The 18,208-nt window shown below is 40.7% G+C and overlaps 1 protein-coding gene across 1 annotated transcript in view; it reads left to right on the forward strand.

Annotated features, from left to right (window-relative positions):
• The window catches only part of smc4 (structural maintenance of chromosomes 4), a 34,115-nt gene that overhangs the window by 8,617 nt on the left and 7,290 nt on the right, over positions 1-18,208 (forward strand). The window contains exons 6-17 of the mRNA XM_057351519.1: positions 2,262-2,426; positions 4,461-4,588; positions 4,680-4,820; positions 4,898-5,048; positions 15,450-15,614; positions 16,141-16,374; positions 16,456-16,641; positions 16,731-16,892; positions 17,087-17,312; positions 17,394-17,473; positions 17,774-17,926; positions 18,012-18,138. Coding sequence (XP_057207502.1) covers positions 2,262-2,426; positions 4,461-4,588; positions 4,680-4,820; positions 4,898-5,048; positions 15,450-15,614; positions 16,141-16,374; positions 16,456-16,641; positions 16,731-16,892; positions 17,087-17,312; positions 17,394-17,473; positions 17,774-17,926; positions 18,012-18,138 — 1,918 coding nt within the window. The remainder of the gene's footprint in view (positions 1-2,261; positions 2,427-4,460; positions 4,589-4,679; positions 4,821-4,897; positions 5,049-15,449; positions 15,615-16,140; positions 16,375-16,455; positions 16,642-16,730; positions 16,893-17,086; positions 17,313-17,393; positions 17,474-17,773; positions 17,927-18,011; positions 18,139-18,208) is intronic.

Consider the following 18,208-nt stretch of genomic DNA (forward strand, 5'->3'; position numbering starts at 1 on the left):
ATTGTTCATGTGATATTAAGAAGTTTCCCTTAACTTTTTTCTGTAGAATTATACCAAAGCCGCTAAAGGCTAAGCTGCCATAAAGGCTAAATAAAGCTTTAAGGTGCAATTTGTAAAAACCACCTCTAGAAGGCGCACATTCAAAACGGATATGTTCAAAACAACAACGGCGTAGCTTGATGATGCTGTGAAGGAGCGTGGAATAATGGGAACTGCAGTCTTCAACTAATAAACCGCTAATAAACAATCAGACGATTGTCTGATGATGTAAAGTAACAAAGTTTTATAAATGTTGCGTTTGATGACGTGATTTTATTTCATTGTAATGAATTAGATGTAATTCATAAAATTAAATTATAACTATTTAGTGATATGATCTAAAAACGATTACTGCTTGTTCAGTAAATATATCGATGACACTCGTGCTAAATTAAGAAAAAGACATTCAGACAATAAGACTAACCTTGTTGATCGACATAATAATCATAAGGTTTCTGTCAGTAAAGGAATCTAAACAGTTGCTAGTAAATGGTAAAGAGTAATTGTGCTCCATAACGACTGCGCAAAACAAGATAGTTGCTTGATGGACGCTACAAACTAATACTTTCACATTTGTCCGTGAGACTGCGTTGTCATGGTTTCTATGGCAGTAAAAGCAGAAACCAAGGGAAAACGCCAGAGACTGTGTTATTAGAGAGATGCAAGGTCTGGAGAAAGCGTAACGGCTTACATGAATCATGTGAGGCACCTCAGCCAATCATATAACAGCCTCTAGTCTCCTTTCCTGCATTCTGCGTTTTTCTGACTAAAGGTTGCAGGCTTTCCATCTAGTGTCTTTGGTAACGCGGATATGATGCCATTGACTGACAGACACGGTCCGTGTCACTGGTTAAAATGACAATTTTCTCACGATTTACAAATAGTTGGAAACATTTCAGATATTGCAAGTACTCAAATGAACAAAATTCTCTGCTGGGGTTACACCCCCACTCTTTACGAGAAGTGCCGTGGGATTTTGTTTCACAGAGGGGTCATGTGCAGGTTTTGAAGTCCTCACTCATTCATTGAACGCAGGGTTCTGGGTGGGTTGTAGATGTTTAAAGTTACTGACAGACAGTAATGTAGTGGATTTTACTTGTGTATTTACTTGTACGCATTTCTGCGTAAAATGTAATTTCGAATGAGAAAAAGAATGGGCGTGGCTTTTGTCTTTGCGATTTGATTGGATGTATAAAAACAGCTGTTGCATTTTGAAATGGAACTGGCAGCAGACTGACAGTTGAAGGGAAGGAGTTAACGGATGCTCCACCCAAGCCATCTAACATAAGATGGATAGTCATTACAGGAAGGAAGTGCGGTAACAGATTTTAACTGGAAATTGTGAGGGCACATGAATTTTAAAAAGAGAATGAATCAACTATTTACAATAAACGCTGCAATAGAAAAATAGGCATTGTCATTTTTTAATTTCACTGGGACTTTAAGGCTGATCTGAGACGGCTCGGTGGCGGATCAAAGTTCTGTCTAAAACATGCCAGACACGACCCTCCTCAAACTCTAGTGTCAAAGGTGACTGGAATACATACAGCTTTGGTTCAGTGTAAGTGTACATGCGTTGAAGCCACTCTAACACACAGCTCCAATTCTTTTCATAATGTCAATGTAACCAAACGCCGTCATTTAAGATGTTTTCGTTGTGTGTCGAGGAGATGGGATGTAGATGTGTATGTTTTGCTTGAAAGGCTAAAAGATGAAATCTACAGCAACATATGGTTCTACATATCATTCAGGTGGAGAAAAGAACACAACACGCACACAGATGACTATAAAGATCCCATAAAGACACATGACACCAGTATGTGACATGTAATGTTAGCGTGGCTTTTGAACTTTTATTTTTTTGTGGCATGTGATTAGTTAATGAACATACACTTGCACCGCTGAGAGTTCTTATTGTGCCAGGTTAGACAAGCCCTTCATGTAACACGCTCATCCCAACCATCTCATTCTCGGTGGCTCTATCATTACAGCTGTGGTGTGAACACTGCTATTCTCTTCAGTTAAATATGGCTGAGATCTTTGCCTCTTTATCTTTACAAACATCTATCAATCGTGTCTCATTGACAAAAATATGAAAAAGGTGTGCACTCTAGAAAAGTGTGTTGTATTTTCTTGACACCTAATAAGCTGAGAGAGTGTGTGAGGAGTGTACCAAATGAACCTGTCATGCCTGAAATCAGGTTGTGTGTGTGTGTTGTCAGGGTGAGGTGGAGCAGATTGCTATGATGAAGCCCAAAGGTCAGACAGAACATGATGAAGGGATGCTGGAGTATCTGGAGGACATCATCGGATCGTGTCGTCTCAAAGACCCCATCAATATGCTGTGCAGACGCGTGGAGTTACTCAATGAGCAGAGAGGAGAGAAGGTACCACAACATCACCTGAGCAAACGGCACACACACACAGAGAATGTGATACTGACATGGCATGCTGGACCAGTGCCGCCCTATTAGAAGGATGGCGCTCTTCTAGTGATATTGGCTGAATCCGAAACGGCATACTCAATGAGTAGGTACTCAATTTCAGTAAGTACCTACTTAACGAGGGATAAATGGGTACGGACTGTTTTGCCTGAATGGGTTTTGTACGAATGCGATCGTCTGTCGTATGCCATATTGACGTGATCATGTGACGTAATTCTTCTGTTCCTTTTAAATGGCGGGTGGCAACTTGCGTTTGAGGTGCATATCCGCCACCTACTGTACTGGAGTGTGGGCCAGAGATTAGCCATGTGATGTAATGACAAGCCCAACAACTTAAGTTATGAGAGACAAGTTGCATTAACACCGTAACATGGGTTTTGTACAAGTAAACAACACATGAAACAAAGCTTTCAGTTTTCTTCAAGTACAGCACATTCAGAGCCTTTTATTTTCATGCAATTCATTTTTACCTTGTAGGGCTATATGATAAAGGTAAACAATTAAAGGAATACAGCAGCTTTGTGATTTTGCGATGCGTTTTCTCAGTTAATTTCGTCAATAACAGGCCCATCCACACGTCCCATTGTGAAGAATGATTATGCCAATGGGATGTTCTTTTCGTAACAGAAACATGCTTGACTGTAAACTGCTGCAAATTATTCTTTTGTCTGTATTCTACCTATTGGTTGATGTCTCTCACGTAGATACGTTGCTCCAATATGCATTCTATTGTAGTAGTAAAAACAACCTAAGAGTGCCAAGTATGTTTTAACATGGACGTTATCCAAATGTTATCTGACCACACTCTCGTTTAACTTTCACTTTTTCTCCTCATCTGTTCTTTTCTTTCCTTGTCCATAAAACTACACCATTTTTACACGTCTCTTGGTTTTTCGTTTGGATAAATAAGCAATGTAATTTTAATAATTAATTGGTTTAGGACTTATTTGTGTTTTATAATTATTCGTTTATGAAAGGTGATTAGAAAGTTGAATTGCGCCAAAGTGTATCTGTTAAAACCACCTGATTAAAATGATCCTGTGAATAATTATCATGTATTTTGTTATATCTGTGAGTTAAAAAAAACATTTAAGCAGTATATAATATTGTAAAGGGCAAATATACATATAAAACACAAACGTAAATAAACTGCTGAAAATAAGCTCAATATTAATGCTTCGTATTTAAATTCTATGAATTAAAACTATGCACAATATAAAACACGGTCAATTTAAGAACAAAGCAAGGTCAATGTTAATGTTACATTAGCTTTACAATAATTAACAACATGTTTAATCGTACATGAAAGTCGGCTGAGACTGTTTGCGGGCTGTGGGTGGTATTCTGTCCTGTGGGCTCATGGGATATAGAGCATCTCAAGTATCCGTCGCTGAGTACTTCTAAATCTGGGTGTAACTACCAAGCCATCCGGGAATTTCTCGCCTACTCTTTTATGAATACTGACGATTTGGACATACTATTCGTATGCCTACTGCTTTTTGCCTACCATATAGTAAGGAAGTATGCCATTTCGGATTCTGCCATTGTTTTGATCCACTGTTTTGTTTGTAAAGTGTTGAAATCTTGATGAAGAAGAAATGATTTGCTGAAGGGAGAGAGTATGTGTGTGTGCGTGTGCGCGTGTGCGTGTGCGCGTGTGTGTGTGTGTGTGTGGTGTGTGTGTGTCCCCCGGTGGGGACCTAAACCTGAATACACACCAACACATGGGGACTCGTGTCACCGTGGGGACCAAAATTGAGGTTCCCCATGGGCAAAAAAGCTAATAAATTGTACAGAACAATATTTTTTAAAAATCTAAAAATGCAAAGTGTTCTATGATCTTTAGGTTTAGGGATAGGGGATAGAATATACAGTTTGTACAGTATAAAAAACATTACGCCTATGGACTGTCCCCACGGGGATAGTAAACCAGACGTGTGTGTGTGTGTGTGTGTGTGTGTGTGCGTGCGCGCGCAGCTGAATCGAGTGAAGCTGGTGGAGAAGGAGAAGAGTGCTCTGGAGGGTGAAAAAAACAAAGCTGTGGACTTTCTCACTTTAGAGAATGACATCTTCAAGAAGAGAAGCTTACTGTGTCAGTTCTACATGTAAGATGAACACACACACACACACATACGTTAGCTTTCAGCTTTGAGAATACATGTGTTTTAGTGACACATGGTGTTAATTTCTTCCCAGTCATGATCTAAAACAGCGCGTGTCTGCTAAAGAAGTGGAGAAACACCAGATTCAAGAGGACACCAAAGATCTGAGTGAGAAAAGCAGTGAGCTGACAGACAACATGAAGCAGAAGAACGAGGAGCTGAAGACTGTGGAGAAGTGAGACACGTCTCTCATTTCTCTCTGTCTATATGAGTGTACACGTCTGCTGCATTGTGTGTTTGTGTGCTGTGCAGGAAGCTGAATAAACTGACCAAGTTCATCGAGAGTCAGAAGGAGAAGTTCACTCAGCTGGATCTGCAGGACGTGGAGGTGCGCGAGAAACTCAAACACACCAAGAGCAAAACTAAGAAACTGCAGAAACAGCTGCAGAAAGACAAAGAGAAGGTGAGACACGTGTCTATCTGTCCTACACTGTCAACCATACGGTTATATCATCATGATGGGGTTTGTACTGGTGCTGGAAATCCTGGAAAATGATTGATTTTTAATTCTGTGTTTTTAAGGTTTCAAAAATGCTTTGATTTGGGATAAAGGGATTAAAACTGCTTGAAATTGTACTTGCTTAATTTCAAATCAAATCATTATGTGACAATAGTTCACTTTTTAGATGAAGTAACTTAAAGCTTAAGAAAAACATTCTGCTCGAGCTTTACTTGCCGCTCTCTGTGCACGTGGCAGGCGGCGACATATGAAGAGTTCAGATGCAAAACCCTCTAAAAGCAACCTCTGACAAAAATAAGATTATGATGTTAAGTGAATGCTCTCCACACAGTATACGTTACTCAAATAATTTAGCTTCAAAACCCACTAAATACCACACTCTGCCCGGTCTGAAATATCTGGTTTTGCTGGAAGTTAAATGGGGGAGCCTGATAGAAAATGCTCGTTTAAACGAAAAGTCATCTGACAGACTGCTGAATTCTTCATATGGAACAGATTGAAAGGATTGAAAACGAAATACAATTTATGGTTAAAAAACGAAGACCAAATCCTCGAGTAACCTTCTCCAAAGTCTGCAGAAAGGACGTTTTTCTCCATGGGGATTGAGCGTTTTTGAGCCACGTAAAATGTTCGCAGTGAGATTGTGGGGATGGCGCATAAGTAAGGGATAATCCACCGCTAGCTGTGCGTTAAAGGGTTTGAATGCACGACATGGAGGCCAAGAACCACCCAACGCGAAGCAGAGGGGACCTTCCAGCCAATCAGAATAGAGTATTCAAAAAGACCATGGTATAATTTAAATCATTCCGGCAAGTGTGGCTTGAATAATAGAAACTCCCGCACAAGTGTATTTGCTTCAACGTGGGTCTAATAATGAAAAGAATCTACAGATGTAACCACGCGAAACATTGTGTCTTCATTTTAGAATTGAATTCCACTATCAGCTCTTCTCTGTTTTTCATCTAGCCCAGTTCCCGAACGGCATATACAAATCCTTATTCTTTAAAATATAAGTCACATGTAACAAACACTCAGCGCACTCAGTCTATTGCAAGATTAGGCCTAACGAAATAATGTAAAACTCGTCTCAAATAATATTAGGCAATATATTTGTAGCGAGGAAGGCGGGACGAGAGCCGTGGGGCAGGAAGGCGGGACCGGTGCACGTACAGCTGATACTCATTATCACTCACGCCACCGGCCCCGCCTTCCTGCCCCACGGCTCTCGTCCCGCCTTCCTCGCTACAATATTATTATATAGTTGTTCTTTTTTTTTTATTTTTTACAAAAGTAGACTACGTTATTTGGCAATATAGATGACCGAAGTAATAAAAAGTGAAAATACGATTTTTTTTCCCATCCGTTTCCCTACATACTTTATAAATCTTGCTCCAAATGTTTTCAGTTCAGGACCCACCGACAGGTAATCTGTCTATTAATTTTGAACACAGGGAAAACACACACATTCGTTCCCTTTCAGTGTTTTCTTTCGTATCATAAACGAATAAGTTTTATTGCAATATTAATATACCTTATGGTTGGGCTGCACGATTATGGCAATCATTATTGTTTATATTATTGTGTCCAAAGCACAATAAGCGTGTGAATCGATGAAAAAGTGTCATTTTTAGTCATGTAACTGTTTCTTAAGTGTAATGTACCGCAGCCGAGTGCGCAGTTCGGGAACCCCGAGAGTTGTAGTTGAAAATCGCAGTGCAGTAGCCAATGTACGGACCCGAAGGGCATGTGCTCGCCCGCTGTGCTAAATAGCCTATTCCCAGTGAGTTATTATATAAATATTATCGTTATTAACGTATTGTTTTCCATTGATTTGACGTTTTTTCATTTTACCATGGTTAATTTTCGTAAGGAGAAAACATATTTTTATTCAACTTTACCACAAATATCAGGTACAAGAAATCTATAACTGATTTACCAAAGTGATGTAGAGCCTATTCATTGATTAAAGTTCAAAAGCCACGTTTTTCGACTAAGAGAATAAAATAAACGTAATTACTGCGTGATACCTGTGAATTGTAGACGCGGCGCTTTTCGTCCAGTACGCACTAACGTTTTGAAGTCATAATGAACTGTTTGTAAAGAAAATCTCGAGTTCCAAATTATATATAATTTTTTTATCTGATTCATAATTAAAAGCTGTTTTGCTCTTTATGGTGTGTGATAGACTCAAGACGATGAGGCGCAATATGGATCATCTCATTGGGCCCCATTTTAACGATCTAATCGCATGGTCTAAAGTGCACAGCGCAGGTGTACTTGGGGTGTGTCCGAATCCATTTTTGCCAGTTTAATGACGGAAAAAATGGTCGGCGCGTCCGGCGCATGATCCAAAAGGGTTGTCCCTATCCTCTTAATGAGTCATGGGTGTGTTTTGGGCATAACGTGCAGTAAACCAATCAGAGTATCATCTCCCATTCCCTTTAAGAGCCAGTTGCGCTCGCGCCATGGCAGATTCGCCATTTACATGGAGGAATTTGCAAGAGCAACTGAACTCTTCTCCAGAGAGAACTCGTCTGCTCGTGTGTGAGGTTAATACGTGCGAGAAGTCATGTACATAATAATCTTTTACATTGTAATCCATATTTGGCATTATTGTGTGCTGCTGCATGTCCCTCTGTGTGTACTTAGCAGAATGTACACGCACTGTGCAACCGCCTATAGGTGCGTATTATTAATGCGCTCTTTAAATAAATAAATAAATATTGCGCCGTCGACTTTAGACCAGGTTTCAGTTGGTCAGTGGCGCAGTCTATGTCAGTTGCCTCAAACTAGCAACGCGCCAACAATGCACCTGAACAAGCCTCGTTTTCAGACCAGCACGCCAATGGGCGGAAATTTATTTGCTATTTAAACATGACGTGAAAATAATATCTGCTTTGGACAAAAAACACTTGTTAAAAATAAAATTCAGGCCCTGCAAGGTCTTGCAAATGATAGTCAATTTTTGGGAAGCATGTAAAATGTAAGCCTATTAATTATCAATTCAAGTTGGGAATGTCATTTTAGGATCTTTTTTAGCACAATATCATATTATATCATATCAGTAAGTATTTACTGGAAAAGCATGAAAACACACATTGAAAACACTGGAAAAGTGCTGGAATTTGACTTTGTAAAAGGTGTAAGAACCCTGTCATGAGCAGATCATCAAGTACATGTGTGATTCAATCTTCATGAACCCTAAACATGAGCTTATTAAAGGGGTCATATTTCAGGGCATTTCGAGATCTGTATTGTGTTCTTGTGGTGCACTATATATTTTTTATTCTTTATAAAGACCCTCCTGATACGCTCTGTCACAGTTTAACCTGTTGACTATTAGGGATGGGCATTTTTGATCATATTTCATTTCGAGTACTGGACAGGTTTGAAAAACGACTCTGAGTACTCGATTAATTGGGGGCAGGGCAATAGAGGGGGCAGGACATGTCCCCCTTACCATGGTGACAATGAAAAGGTTTTAATTACAACACTGATACGAAAATGTATGTTAATAAAACTATAAGATTGAGTAAATAATTAAACCGACTCTGTTAGATTATTAAAAATTCACTATCAATGTTTTAGAAAATAAAGTAAACATTTAAAAGAAATATCAGCGTGAGATGAAACGTCATCTCTGCCCTGTCACATTTCTGTCTGTCAGTGTCTGACGGTAAAGTCTCTTATGCCCGTCTGACATGTCTGTCTGATAGTAGTGGTCTCACCTGGGAATGGATTGAAAACGCTCGCCCTGCACCGCGAGCGGCACGAATACAACACTAGCCCATTATAAACAGAAGTTCTGTGCCCACTGGATGCAGCGCAAAGAGACGCAAATAACGTCCAGTTTCTTTTTGCTTTCGCCATGTTGCATCGCGCCGCTCGCGTGCGGTGTAACGTTAAACAAAGTGTAAGATGTTAACGGATCAAACTTGTAGATTTTTGTTTTGTATGCTGCTTGGCTCTGCACATTTTGCACTTGACTGTATTTTTGTCAGGTTTATTAAAGTGAAACCAAGCATCGCTGTGCGCTTTCAATATGCCCTATATGCTCCCCTGATAGCACACGTACATCTATTTGATGTCTGCATTTTCATCTGCAAGACATCTGGCAGATGCTGTTTGCTCATCTGCCCAACATCTCTGAGACGTCTGCTGTCAGATGTCCTATAGACCTCTAGAAGATGTCTGTAAGATGTGTATGATTTAGAATTGATGTACAACAGCTCTTTCTAAGATGTTTAGCAGATGTTTTTACACAGCAGATGTTTTCCAGATCTTTAGCAGACATCTTAAAGATGTACCTGTGCTATCTGGGCCGGACTTAACTCTTTACCGCAAACTCTCGCAACGCAACAATCAAATATCTGGGCACAACCCGAAATGCCAGCATAACCAATCAGAAAGAAAGAAAATAATCAAAAAATGTATTTATAGACCCAAACGATCATGGTTTTCACCATCGATCGTCGCGTTCGAGTACTCGAGTCGTGCCCATCCCTATTGACTATATAAACATTGCCTTATAAACACACATATCACTTGTACTGTACATTGCTGGCAAGAATTAACATGTGTACAAAAGTGCTATGATGATTTATTACTCCTAAGTTTATATATATATATATATATATATGACTCAGAGATCTCTTATGTTCGCTAGTGACTGAAAAGTTCAATAGTTTAAATGAATCTGTTCGAATCTGTCATTCGTGTGCGAGTCGTTCTGTTCATACTGGCGAACTCACTGTGTACAGTATACGCTGATTCAACGATCCAACTGCACAGCTAAAGACATTACAATGATGTACGTCATGTTAATTTAAGAAATATCAAGAAATTAAACGTACTTTGATGCAAAACAAACAGCCGTGAAACACAGGCTGGCTCTTGTTCTGGAACTCTTTTTAGCGCCTCAGTGTGCTGATAATGAAACAGTGCCTCCACTGTGGCGGCCGCCTCCAATTTCTCTATGCAGGAAAAACCCTGTATATATATATAGACACACACACACACAGGGCTTAAAGTTTTCCGGCACTGTGCCAGATCTCCGGCTTGCGGCTTTGGCTGCGGAAAAAAAAGATTTACTAAAAAAAGATCACATTTAAAAAAGCTTCTTAATATCAGTTTGAGTTCATAAGTTCGCCTACCAATTGTATGAGAAGAACACAGCTATCACTCTCAACCAAACAAACATTACTAGCCAATCAGAAGTAAAATGGGGCGGGTCTTGGAGTGTGGTTGCTGGAGTGGCGACATCACGTTGGAGAGTAGCAAGCAAACACAGTGGGCAGGATGGAGAAAAAGCAGGGCTGCTTTTAAGTCCATTACAAATATAGCCTAATGGTTAGAGAGTCGGACTCGTGACCAGAAGGTTGCCGGTTCGATCCTCAGGGCTGGCGGCTAACGACTGAGGTGCCCTTTAGCAAGGCACCTTACCACTACTTGCTGCAGTGATAGCTGCCCACTTGCTGTGTGTGTTCACTGGATGGGTTAAATGCAGAGGTCACATTTCGGGTATGGGTCACCATATCTGACTAATAGGTCACTTTCACTACACTCTCATGCGAGCTAATTTCAATTGAGATATCCAGGCATTTAATAAAACAGGTCTGCCAGGCGATCGATTTCTAAAATGTCTAAATAAATATACATATAAATATATGAGCCCTCAAGAAAACAAAAGTGATATATATATAAATATAAAGAGAAATAGAAATATGCTATTTAACTGTGATTAATGCCAGCGTTTTCAGAAATATTCTTCTTCCACCATTCAAAGAGAATGGACTTGCTATGACGTAAATAACTGCCCAGAGGCATTGCAAACATGGCCGCCGAGTGGCACGACTTCAGTAAACGGACTATGCTCATACGCTCATAGAGCTCAGTGAAGAATTCCCCACCTTACTATACCTTGAGCTTTAGCTCTTGGCAATAAACAGTAAGAATGGCTTGTGTGTGAATGTGTGATCCTCAGTCCTTGTTAGAGATCTACTGAAATAATCATATCAGTATCTGTTAGATTTAATTTCTGCATAAATAAATACAAGCCCACAAAATAAAGAATTGTGAAGTTGTTAAGCTCACTATACATTGCTGGCTATAAAGTAGGAGGGTAGGAGGAAGGGATTCCTTCTGGCTATTCATGGGAGGAGGGGATTCCTTCTAAGCTAAACATTCTTTGTCTGACCTGCTATACCTTATTTGGTCATTCTGTGAACCCCTGGACATATGAAACCTGCCAGATGTCTTTTGGCACCGTATATAAAGACTTGTAGTTTCTAAAATAAATGAGTTCAAAAGCTTAATGCCTCTCTGTGTCTTGTTTTTGTGCTCCCAGATCTGCAGAAGAATTCTCTCACAACATCCAACCTATTTCTGATTTGATTTTACTGCTGATCCAAAACACAGAAAGAAACTTAGTGTTCGTAAAGGAACCAGAAATTTAACAGTATCATAGGGCATTAAAAAGAACTATTATTGCCTGTTCCAGTTCTTATTTTCACAACATGCAATTAAATTAAATGAGCAGCTAGCTCTAACAACAACGACTTATGATTTGTTCTGGTTTCACCTCTCTCCTGTCTAAACTAAATGATTTTATAGGTAATTTATTACACATTGTCATATAAATCAGCTGTAGACTAGGGCTGTAGCGATCGATTGTTTTAGTAATTGAGTATTCTACCAATTATTCCATCGATTAATCGAGTAATAAGTACTTTTTCTTTATTAAAGAGCAATACTAAATAAATAAGACGGGTCTCTTAAAATGGACAACTAATTTGTTTCCTTTTTAGAAAAATGAACACATTTATTACTGAAATTGCAAACATTAATATCTGTGAAAACTAAACCCATTTAGTACATTCCATTGCCATATAACATTCATAATGCAATATAATACAAATATATAAATAAGCAAGCATAAATAACAAAGAATAATTTCAGTTTAATTTTAGTTTACCCAAATTCTGCTCAAGCAGTTCTGCTCAATACATACAGTATATGTCGGACTGTACAGTTCTGTTAGGTGGGCATGTAACGCGCTAGTCAGACAGGATAAACTTTGCCGGCTGAAGTCCTAAAAGTTGGGTTTAAAGATAAGGAACTTTCCAAGCACAATGTTCTCTCACCATTCTCTCACACACATACACACACACACACACTGTTTGTGGCAGTCTCGCGGTTGTCAGAGCAGAAATGAATACCTGCCCTCTGTATATTTTTCTGCCATTTATTCTGCAGCGTCTTCTGTGTTCATATAACGGAGTTTAGCGGCTATGAATTGAACTGAATGTTTTTCTGAATGCAAGAACAACAAAGCCATGTGTTTTTTATCTGTCACATGTAATGCTTGACATGTGACAGATATATTATACGGTGTTAACTGTCTTCGTATCCGTCTGGTTTGGAGTGTGCTATGGTTGCTTAACAACAGTGTACATGAGAAAACATTGTGTAGTAACAGGTATTGTACTGTAATTTGTTATAGTAATTACTACACTTTGTGTACTAATGCGTACTACAGCATTTTGTAGTATTAACCTAGAGCAGGGGTCTTCAACTACTTTTCTTTGAGGGCCGGATTCCAAAAGTATAAATAGGATGCGGGCCAGTTTTTTCCCACATCATATTTTCTTCTTTTATTTAGTATTTCTGTTATTTATTGCATTTTGTTCCTTTTATACTGTTTTTGTTGCTGTTACTTACAGGTCATATATTAAAACATGCACACAAATATTGCATCCAGTATATCCATTTTCATAATATTTAATTAAGAGGGATATTGTCTTTTAATTGTATTTTATATTCCCTAATATGTTGAATGAAATTGCTGTTAATTTACTCACCCACAGTCCCCCAGTACTTCTAAGATGTGGGTAGGTAATGTAGCAGCGTTTTGAACTTTCAAAGGCGTGGCGTCTCAGGATGCACATTTCTTAACGCACACCATTCTCAAAGTCTCTTCTTATTTGAAATATTAAGGCGGGTCAGGTAAAGATGATTGGCGGGCCACATTTGGCCCGCGGGCCGCCAGTTGACTAGCCCTGACCTAGAGTGCAGTGAGTTGTTAACAGTTGTAACCTGTAGTAGCATTCTTTAGGGCCATCACTTTGACATATTTTGGTATTTACAATAAGAACAGACCCACAGAGCTGATTCACGCATGCAAGTCATGTGCTGATTTAAATTTTTCTTGCTGGTTTTTGGAAGAAATTTGCTATTGATATCTTTTGTGACCATGCACTGAATATATCGACAGAGTAGGTCCAGATAGGCAGAACCTTGTTTTTAGTGATTTATCTTGAACATAGGCAAGATGACATGAACATATGTAAAGGGACAGTTGGAGCAAACCGCTGTATTTGACGATCAATCTGACAGGTGAAGATGACCGTGGGTTTTCAGTATATCACTCTTCATTTTGTATTCGAGACACTGTAACTGCTCTTCCTTTTTCTGTGCGAGTGGCGTGTCAAAACTACATAGCTCCACATCTTACCACATGATACATTCACAATGCTACTCCAGACTTGAAACGCAACAAGCCGAACACAGCAAGAGAGTTATCACCAAAATAACGCGATACAAATACAAATCATTATTACACATGTGCATTATGATCGGCATGTATGTCTGATCATAAACCAACATACTAACGTACACGATACCAGTTTAAAAAGCCACACCTCATGAGAGCGCTCTCAGCTAAGAAAACCTACACTAGCAGACAGTAAACAGAGATTCACCAACTAATAAACAGATTATAATAGAGCTTTCCTGTAGCTCAGTGGTAAGAGCATTGCGTTAACAAAGCAAGGTTGCGGGTTCGATCCCAGGGATTGCACATACCTATGTATAAATGTATAGGATAATGCAATGTAAGTTGCTTTGGATAAAAGTCTGCCAAATGCATAAATGTAAATGTTAAACTGGCAACGTTACAGTGAACTAAACGTATGGAACTGACCGTAGTAAATTGACCATTTATCTGATCAAATGTCACTGTTATGCAGAATAACAGCTTTATTTGAGACGAGTGATTTTGACTGGTCAGTCTTACATTAAACATATTGTGCATATTTGCCAAGTTAACGTTAAGCCACATAAACAAATGTGCACATCAGCAACCAGAATGAATTGAGGCACGGCGGCCTTACACATCATAAATAACTCACAATTTCATGATCAAATGACTTGATAACTAAGGCCCAATTCTATTTTCTACCCCTCGCCCCTTCCCCTTGCCCCTTGAAACAAAGTGGCAAGGGAAAGGGTTACAAATGTTCCGGTAAGAAATGGGACACCGCTACTACACTGGTATACGTCATCATACGTCGTTGCTAGCTCCTAACGTTACGTCAGAGGACATGTGCCGATGCACCGGGTATATGACATAAAAATATATTTTCTAATATCGTGCAATCAGTGCTGTCCGCTAGCAAACTTGAGCGATTTTTTTTGAAAACGTTAAGAAAACATCACCGTAAATACAAACACAAGATTGAATGTAACATACATAAAATGAAAAATTGTCATAAAAATCCTTATTAATGGCAAAAATTACTTGCATTTGGTTCTGCTTGCTCGAGTGAGCGGCCATGTTGGAAATTTCTCTTAGCCCTTCGTTTGAAGTGAGGTCCCGAAAAATCTTCCTTTTAAGGGCTATCTGGCCCTTCCCCTACCCCTCCAACCAAAAGAGAATTGAGACACCCCTACCCCTTCACGTGAACGCACCAAACGGAGGTGTAGGGGTAAGGGGTAGAATTGGGATTGGGCCAAAGTCTTCCTCCTGTTGTTTTGAACAACGTTTATCAGCTTTTAGGTTTTTTTCCGAGACTTCATGTTCATAACGAACTTCATCCACAATGAATGACGTTATCTGCTTTTCTTCTTCTTTTGAAGCGTTGTGATGGTTGGCAAACCAACTTCTGATGCTTCTTCTGCTTTTCTCTTTACTTGCGAACAATCCCCCAGGTGGCGGAAATCGTCTTAAAGTTAGTAAAAAACAAAGCGTGCTCTTTTACAAAGATGATATGATTGGTCAGTTTTACTGTCACTCAAAAGTAATCTCTCTCATTGATTTACTATTGTTCTGTCAGTGGTACCCCCCCCATGTAAGCACACGTTCTACTTCTTGCAGCATGCGCAGACAGCCTTTTTTCAATATTATTTTTACGATAGTTTAGGTCATCACAGACGGCCCTGAGGGTTCGCTACTGACATACCGAGTCAATGCGAAACAGAACATGATCAATAATTCAATATTGGGGCAGCATGACATGGTGGGCTCATGTTTCACGTGTTTCTCATGAGACTGTGTGTGCTGTGCAGCTGGAGGAGGTGAGGAGCGTTCCCGCCAGCAGCGAGCAGGTAATCACGGAGACGTCCGCTCAGAAGGAAGAGCTGGAGGAGAAGAAGCTGCAGGAGGAGCAGAAGTTAGCTCAAGTGATGGAGAGTCTGAAGGAGGAGACCAGCGGCCTGCAGGACGAGAAGGAGGTAACGTCACACATCCGTCTCTCTGTGTTTCCCACAGGATATTTGCTGGGACTGTGGCGTTGGATGATGTCACATACTAATTAACATACTTGTGATGCATTTGCGTTGCCACATCAGACCCGTCTGACTTTTGCTCTCTAAACATTCTGTATTATAATACAGTTTATTGCCCAGTAAGACTGTTCTCATGTACATATTTTCTGGTTCTGATGTCAGTTCTGATTTATAGCCAGGAAAGCAAGACCTCACGCTCGCAGGGCTGTATTGGCCACATTTTCCTGCTGAATAAATGCTAAGGTTTATCCAAAAAGACGCTAGGTTTCTGAACTAAAGTGGCTAAAGCGGTGGGAAAACTGGCTAAATCTATTGATAGAGTTGCTTAGTTAACAACGCTGTTTTTTGCGTCCAGTCCATGACTGTAAGACGCTTTGCCTAAACAACACCATAAAACAGCATGAAGATTTTGTTTGATGAGCAGAGTTCATTTTGATGACCACACACGTGTCTCTGTTGATTTCTCCTGCAGAAGAGAGAGCAGGAGCTGCTGGAGTTGAGTAAAGCGGTGAATGAGACACGCTCACGCATGGACGTGGCTCAGTCTGAGCTGGACATCTATCTGAGTCAACACAACACTGCTGTGAGTCAGCTCAAACAGGCCAAAGACGCCCTGCAGGAGACCGTCGACACGCTGAGAGACAGAAGAGCCGCCATCAAAGAGCTGAACGTCAAGATACCTCAGTGTGAGAAACAGCTCCAGCAGGTGTGTGTGTGAAGCAAACCATTATCAACAGATGACACTGAATGAGGAATGAAATGAACATGAATCGTGTGTGTGTTTCAGGATGAGCAGGAGCTAGTGCAGATCTCAGAACAGGACCGACAGAAGACGTTGTTAGTTGGTGATATGAGACAGAAGGTGGCTGAAGCTAAGAGCTCTCTGTCCAGCAATCGCAGCCGAAACAAAGTGCTGGACGCCCTCATGCAGCAGAAACGCTCAGGAAAGATCCCGGGAATCCTGGGCCGCCTGGTACGTCCACACAAACATGCAGTCACGTCTCTCTCACACACACAAACACACAGAGCGCTGATGTCACGTCTGCTCGTGTTTCTCATTAGGGTGATCTGGGTGCTATAGATGAGAAATACGACATCGCCATCTCCTCCAGCTGTGGCTCTCTTGATAATATATTAGTGGACTCCATTGACACGGCACAGAAATGTGTCACCTTCCTGAAGAGCCAGAACATCGGCGTGGCCACCTTCATCGGTCTAGACAAGGTAACATTGTGTGTCCGGATGCTTTCAGCACATTTTGACTGACTTGAACTTAGCGGAGCTTATTGATGATAAATGATGACTGTAATGTTGATGGCTATTAGAGCCAAGAGCTAAAGACAGAACATGGAAAATGAAGGTTTTCTTGATTTGCTGCATATCAAAACAATACTTAAAAACGGTTCCGTGTTGTTCAGATGAAAGTGTGGGAGCAGAGCATGGGCTCCATCTCGACTCCAGAGAACATTCCTCGTCTCTTTGACATGGTCCGTGTGACGGACGAGGCCGTGCGTCCCGCCTTCTACTTCGCCCTGAGAGACACGCTGGTGGCCAGAGATCTGGAGCAGGCCACGCGTGTGGCCTTTCAGAAGGACAAGCGCTGGAGGGTGGTCACGCTGCAGGGTCAGATCATCGAGCAGGCCGGTGAGTCCATCTTCAGGTGATGTTTTTGTGATGGTAGTGAAGAGTCGCTCGTGAGCTGATGTCTTGTCATCCGTTCATCAGGTACCATGACGGGAGGAGGAGGACGAGTGATGAAAGGTCGCATGGGCTCTTCCGTCTGTGCCGATGTCACTCAGGCGCAGGTCAGATCACTTGACTTTCTCATAGGACTCGAATCTAGATCAGTCTGGTACAACTCGACAGCGTTTCTTGAACATGGGTGCAAACTTCATTATCAAGTTAGCGAAAGATTTGCTGCATAGAGACTTGATGTCTGTCTGTTTCTCACACAAAGCTTTTGAAAGATATGTTCAAGTTATAAGAGACATCTGCTCCTGCGTTCCTTGAAAAACAGATTTAGAATGATGCTTGGTGTGTCGTGTCTTATTTTGTTCGGGGAGAGACGCGTGTGGTGTGAAGGATAAACGTGTGTCTTTGTGCAGCTGGATAAAATGGAGAGCGCTCTGAATAAAGAGATGACACAGCTACAGGACTGGCAGCAGAGAAAACTTCAGCTGGAGGAAAAAGTGCACAGATCCAGATGTGAGCTGAGAGACATGAAGAATACACTGGAGAAATACAGCGCCAGCATTCAGGTGAGAAAACTAACCCCAACATCATCATCACCATCATAGAATAGTTTCTTCATTTAGCCCATGATGAAACCTGCTGCGCTTTTAGAGTCTCGCAGAACAAGAACTTCACCTCAAAACTCAGATGAAAGATCTGGAAGCCAATGTCATTTCAGCCGCTCCGGATAAAGCCAAGCAGAAGCAGATGGAGAAATCTCTGGAGACGTTCAGGAGGGGTACGGCCCACACCTGAGCTGTAGTACAGTGCTATGAAACGCCTCATGATACTCACACACTTTGCTTCTT

The sequence above is a fragment of the Triplophysa rosa genome, linkage group LG14, assembly GCF_024868665.1.
Source record: "Triplophysa rosa linkage group LG14, Trosa_1v2, whole genome shotgun sequence".
Classification (NCBI taxonomy): domain Eukaryota; kingdom Metazoa; phylum Chordata; class Actinopteri; order Cypriniformes; family Nemacheilidae; genus Triplophysa; species Triplophysa rosa.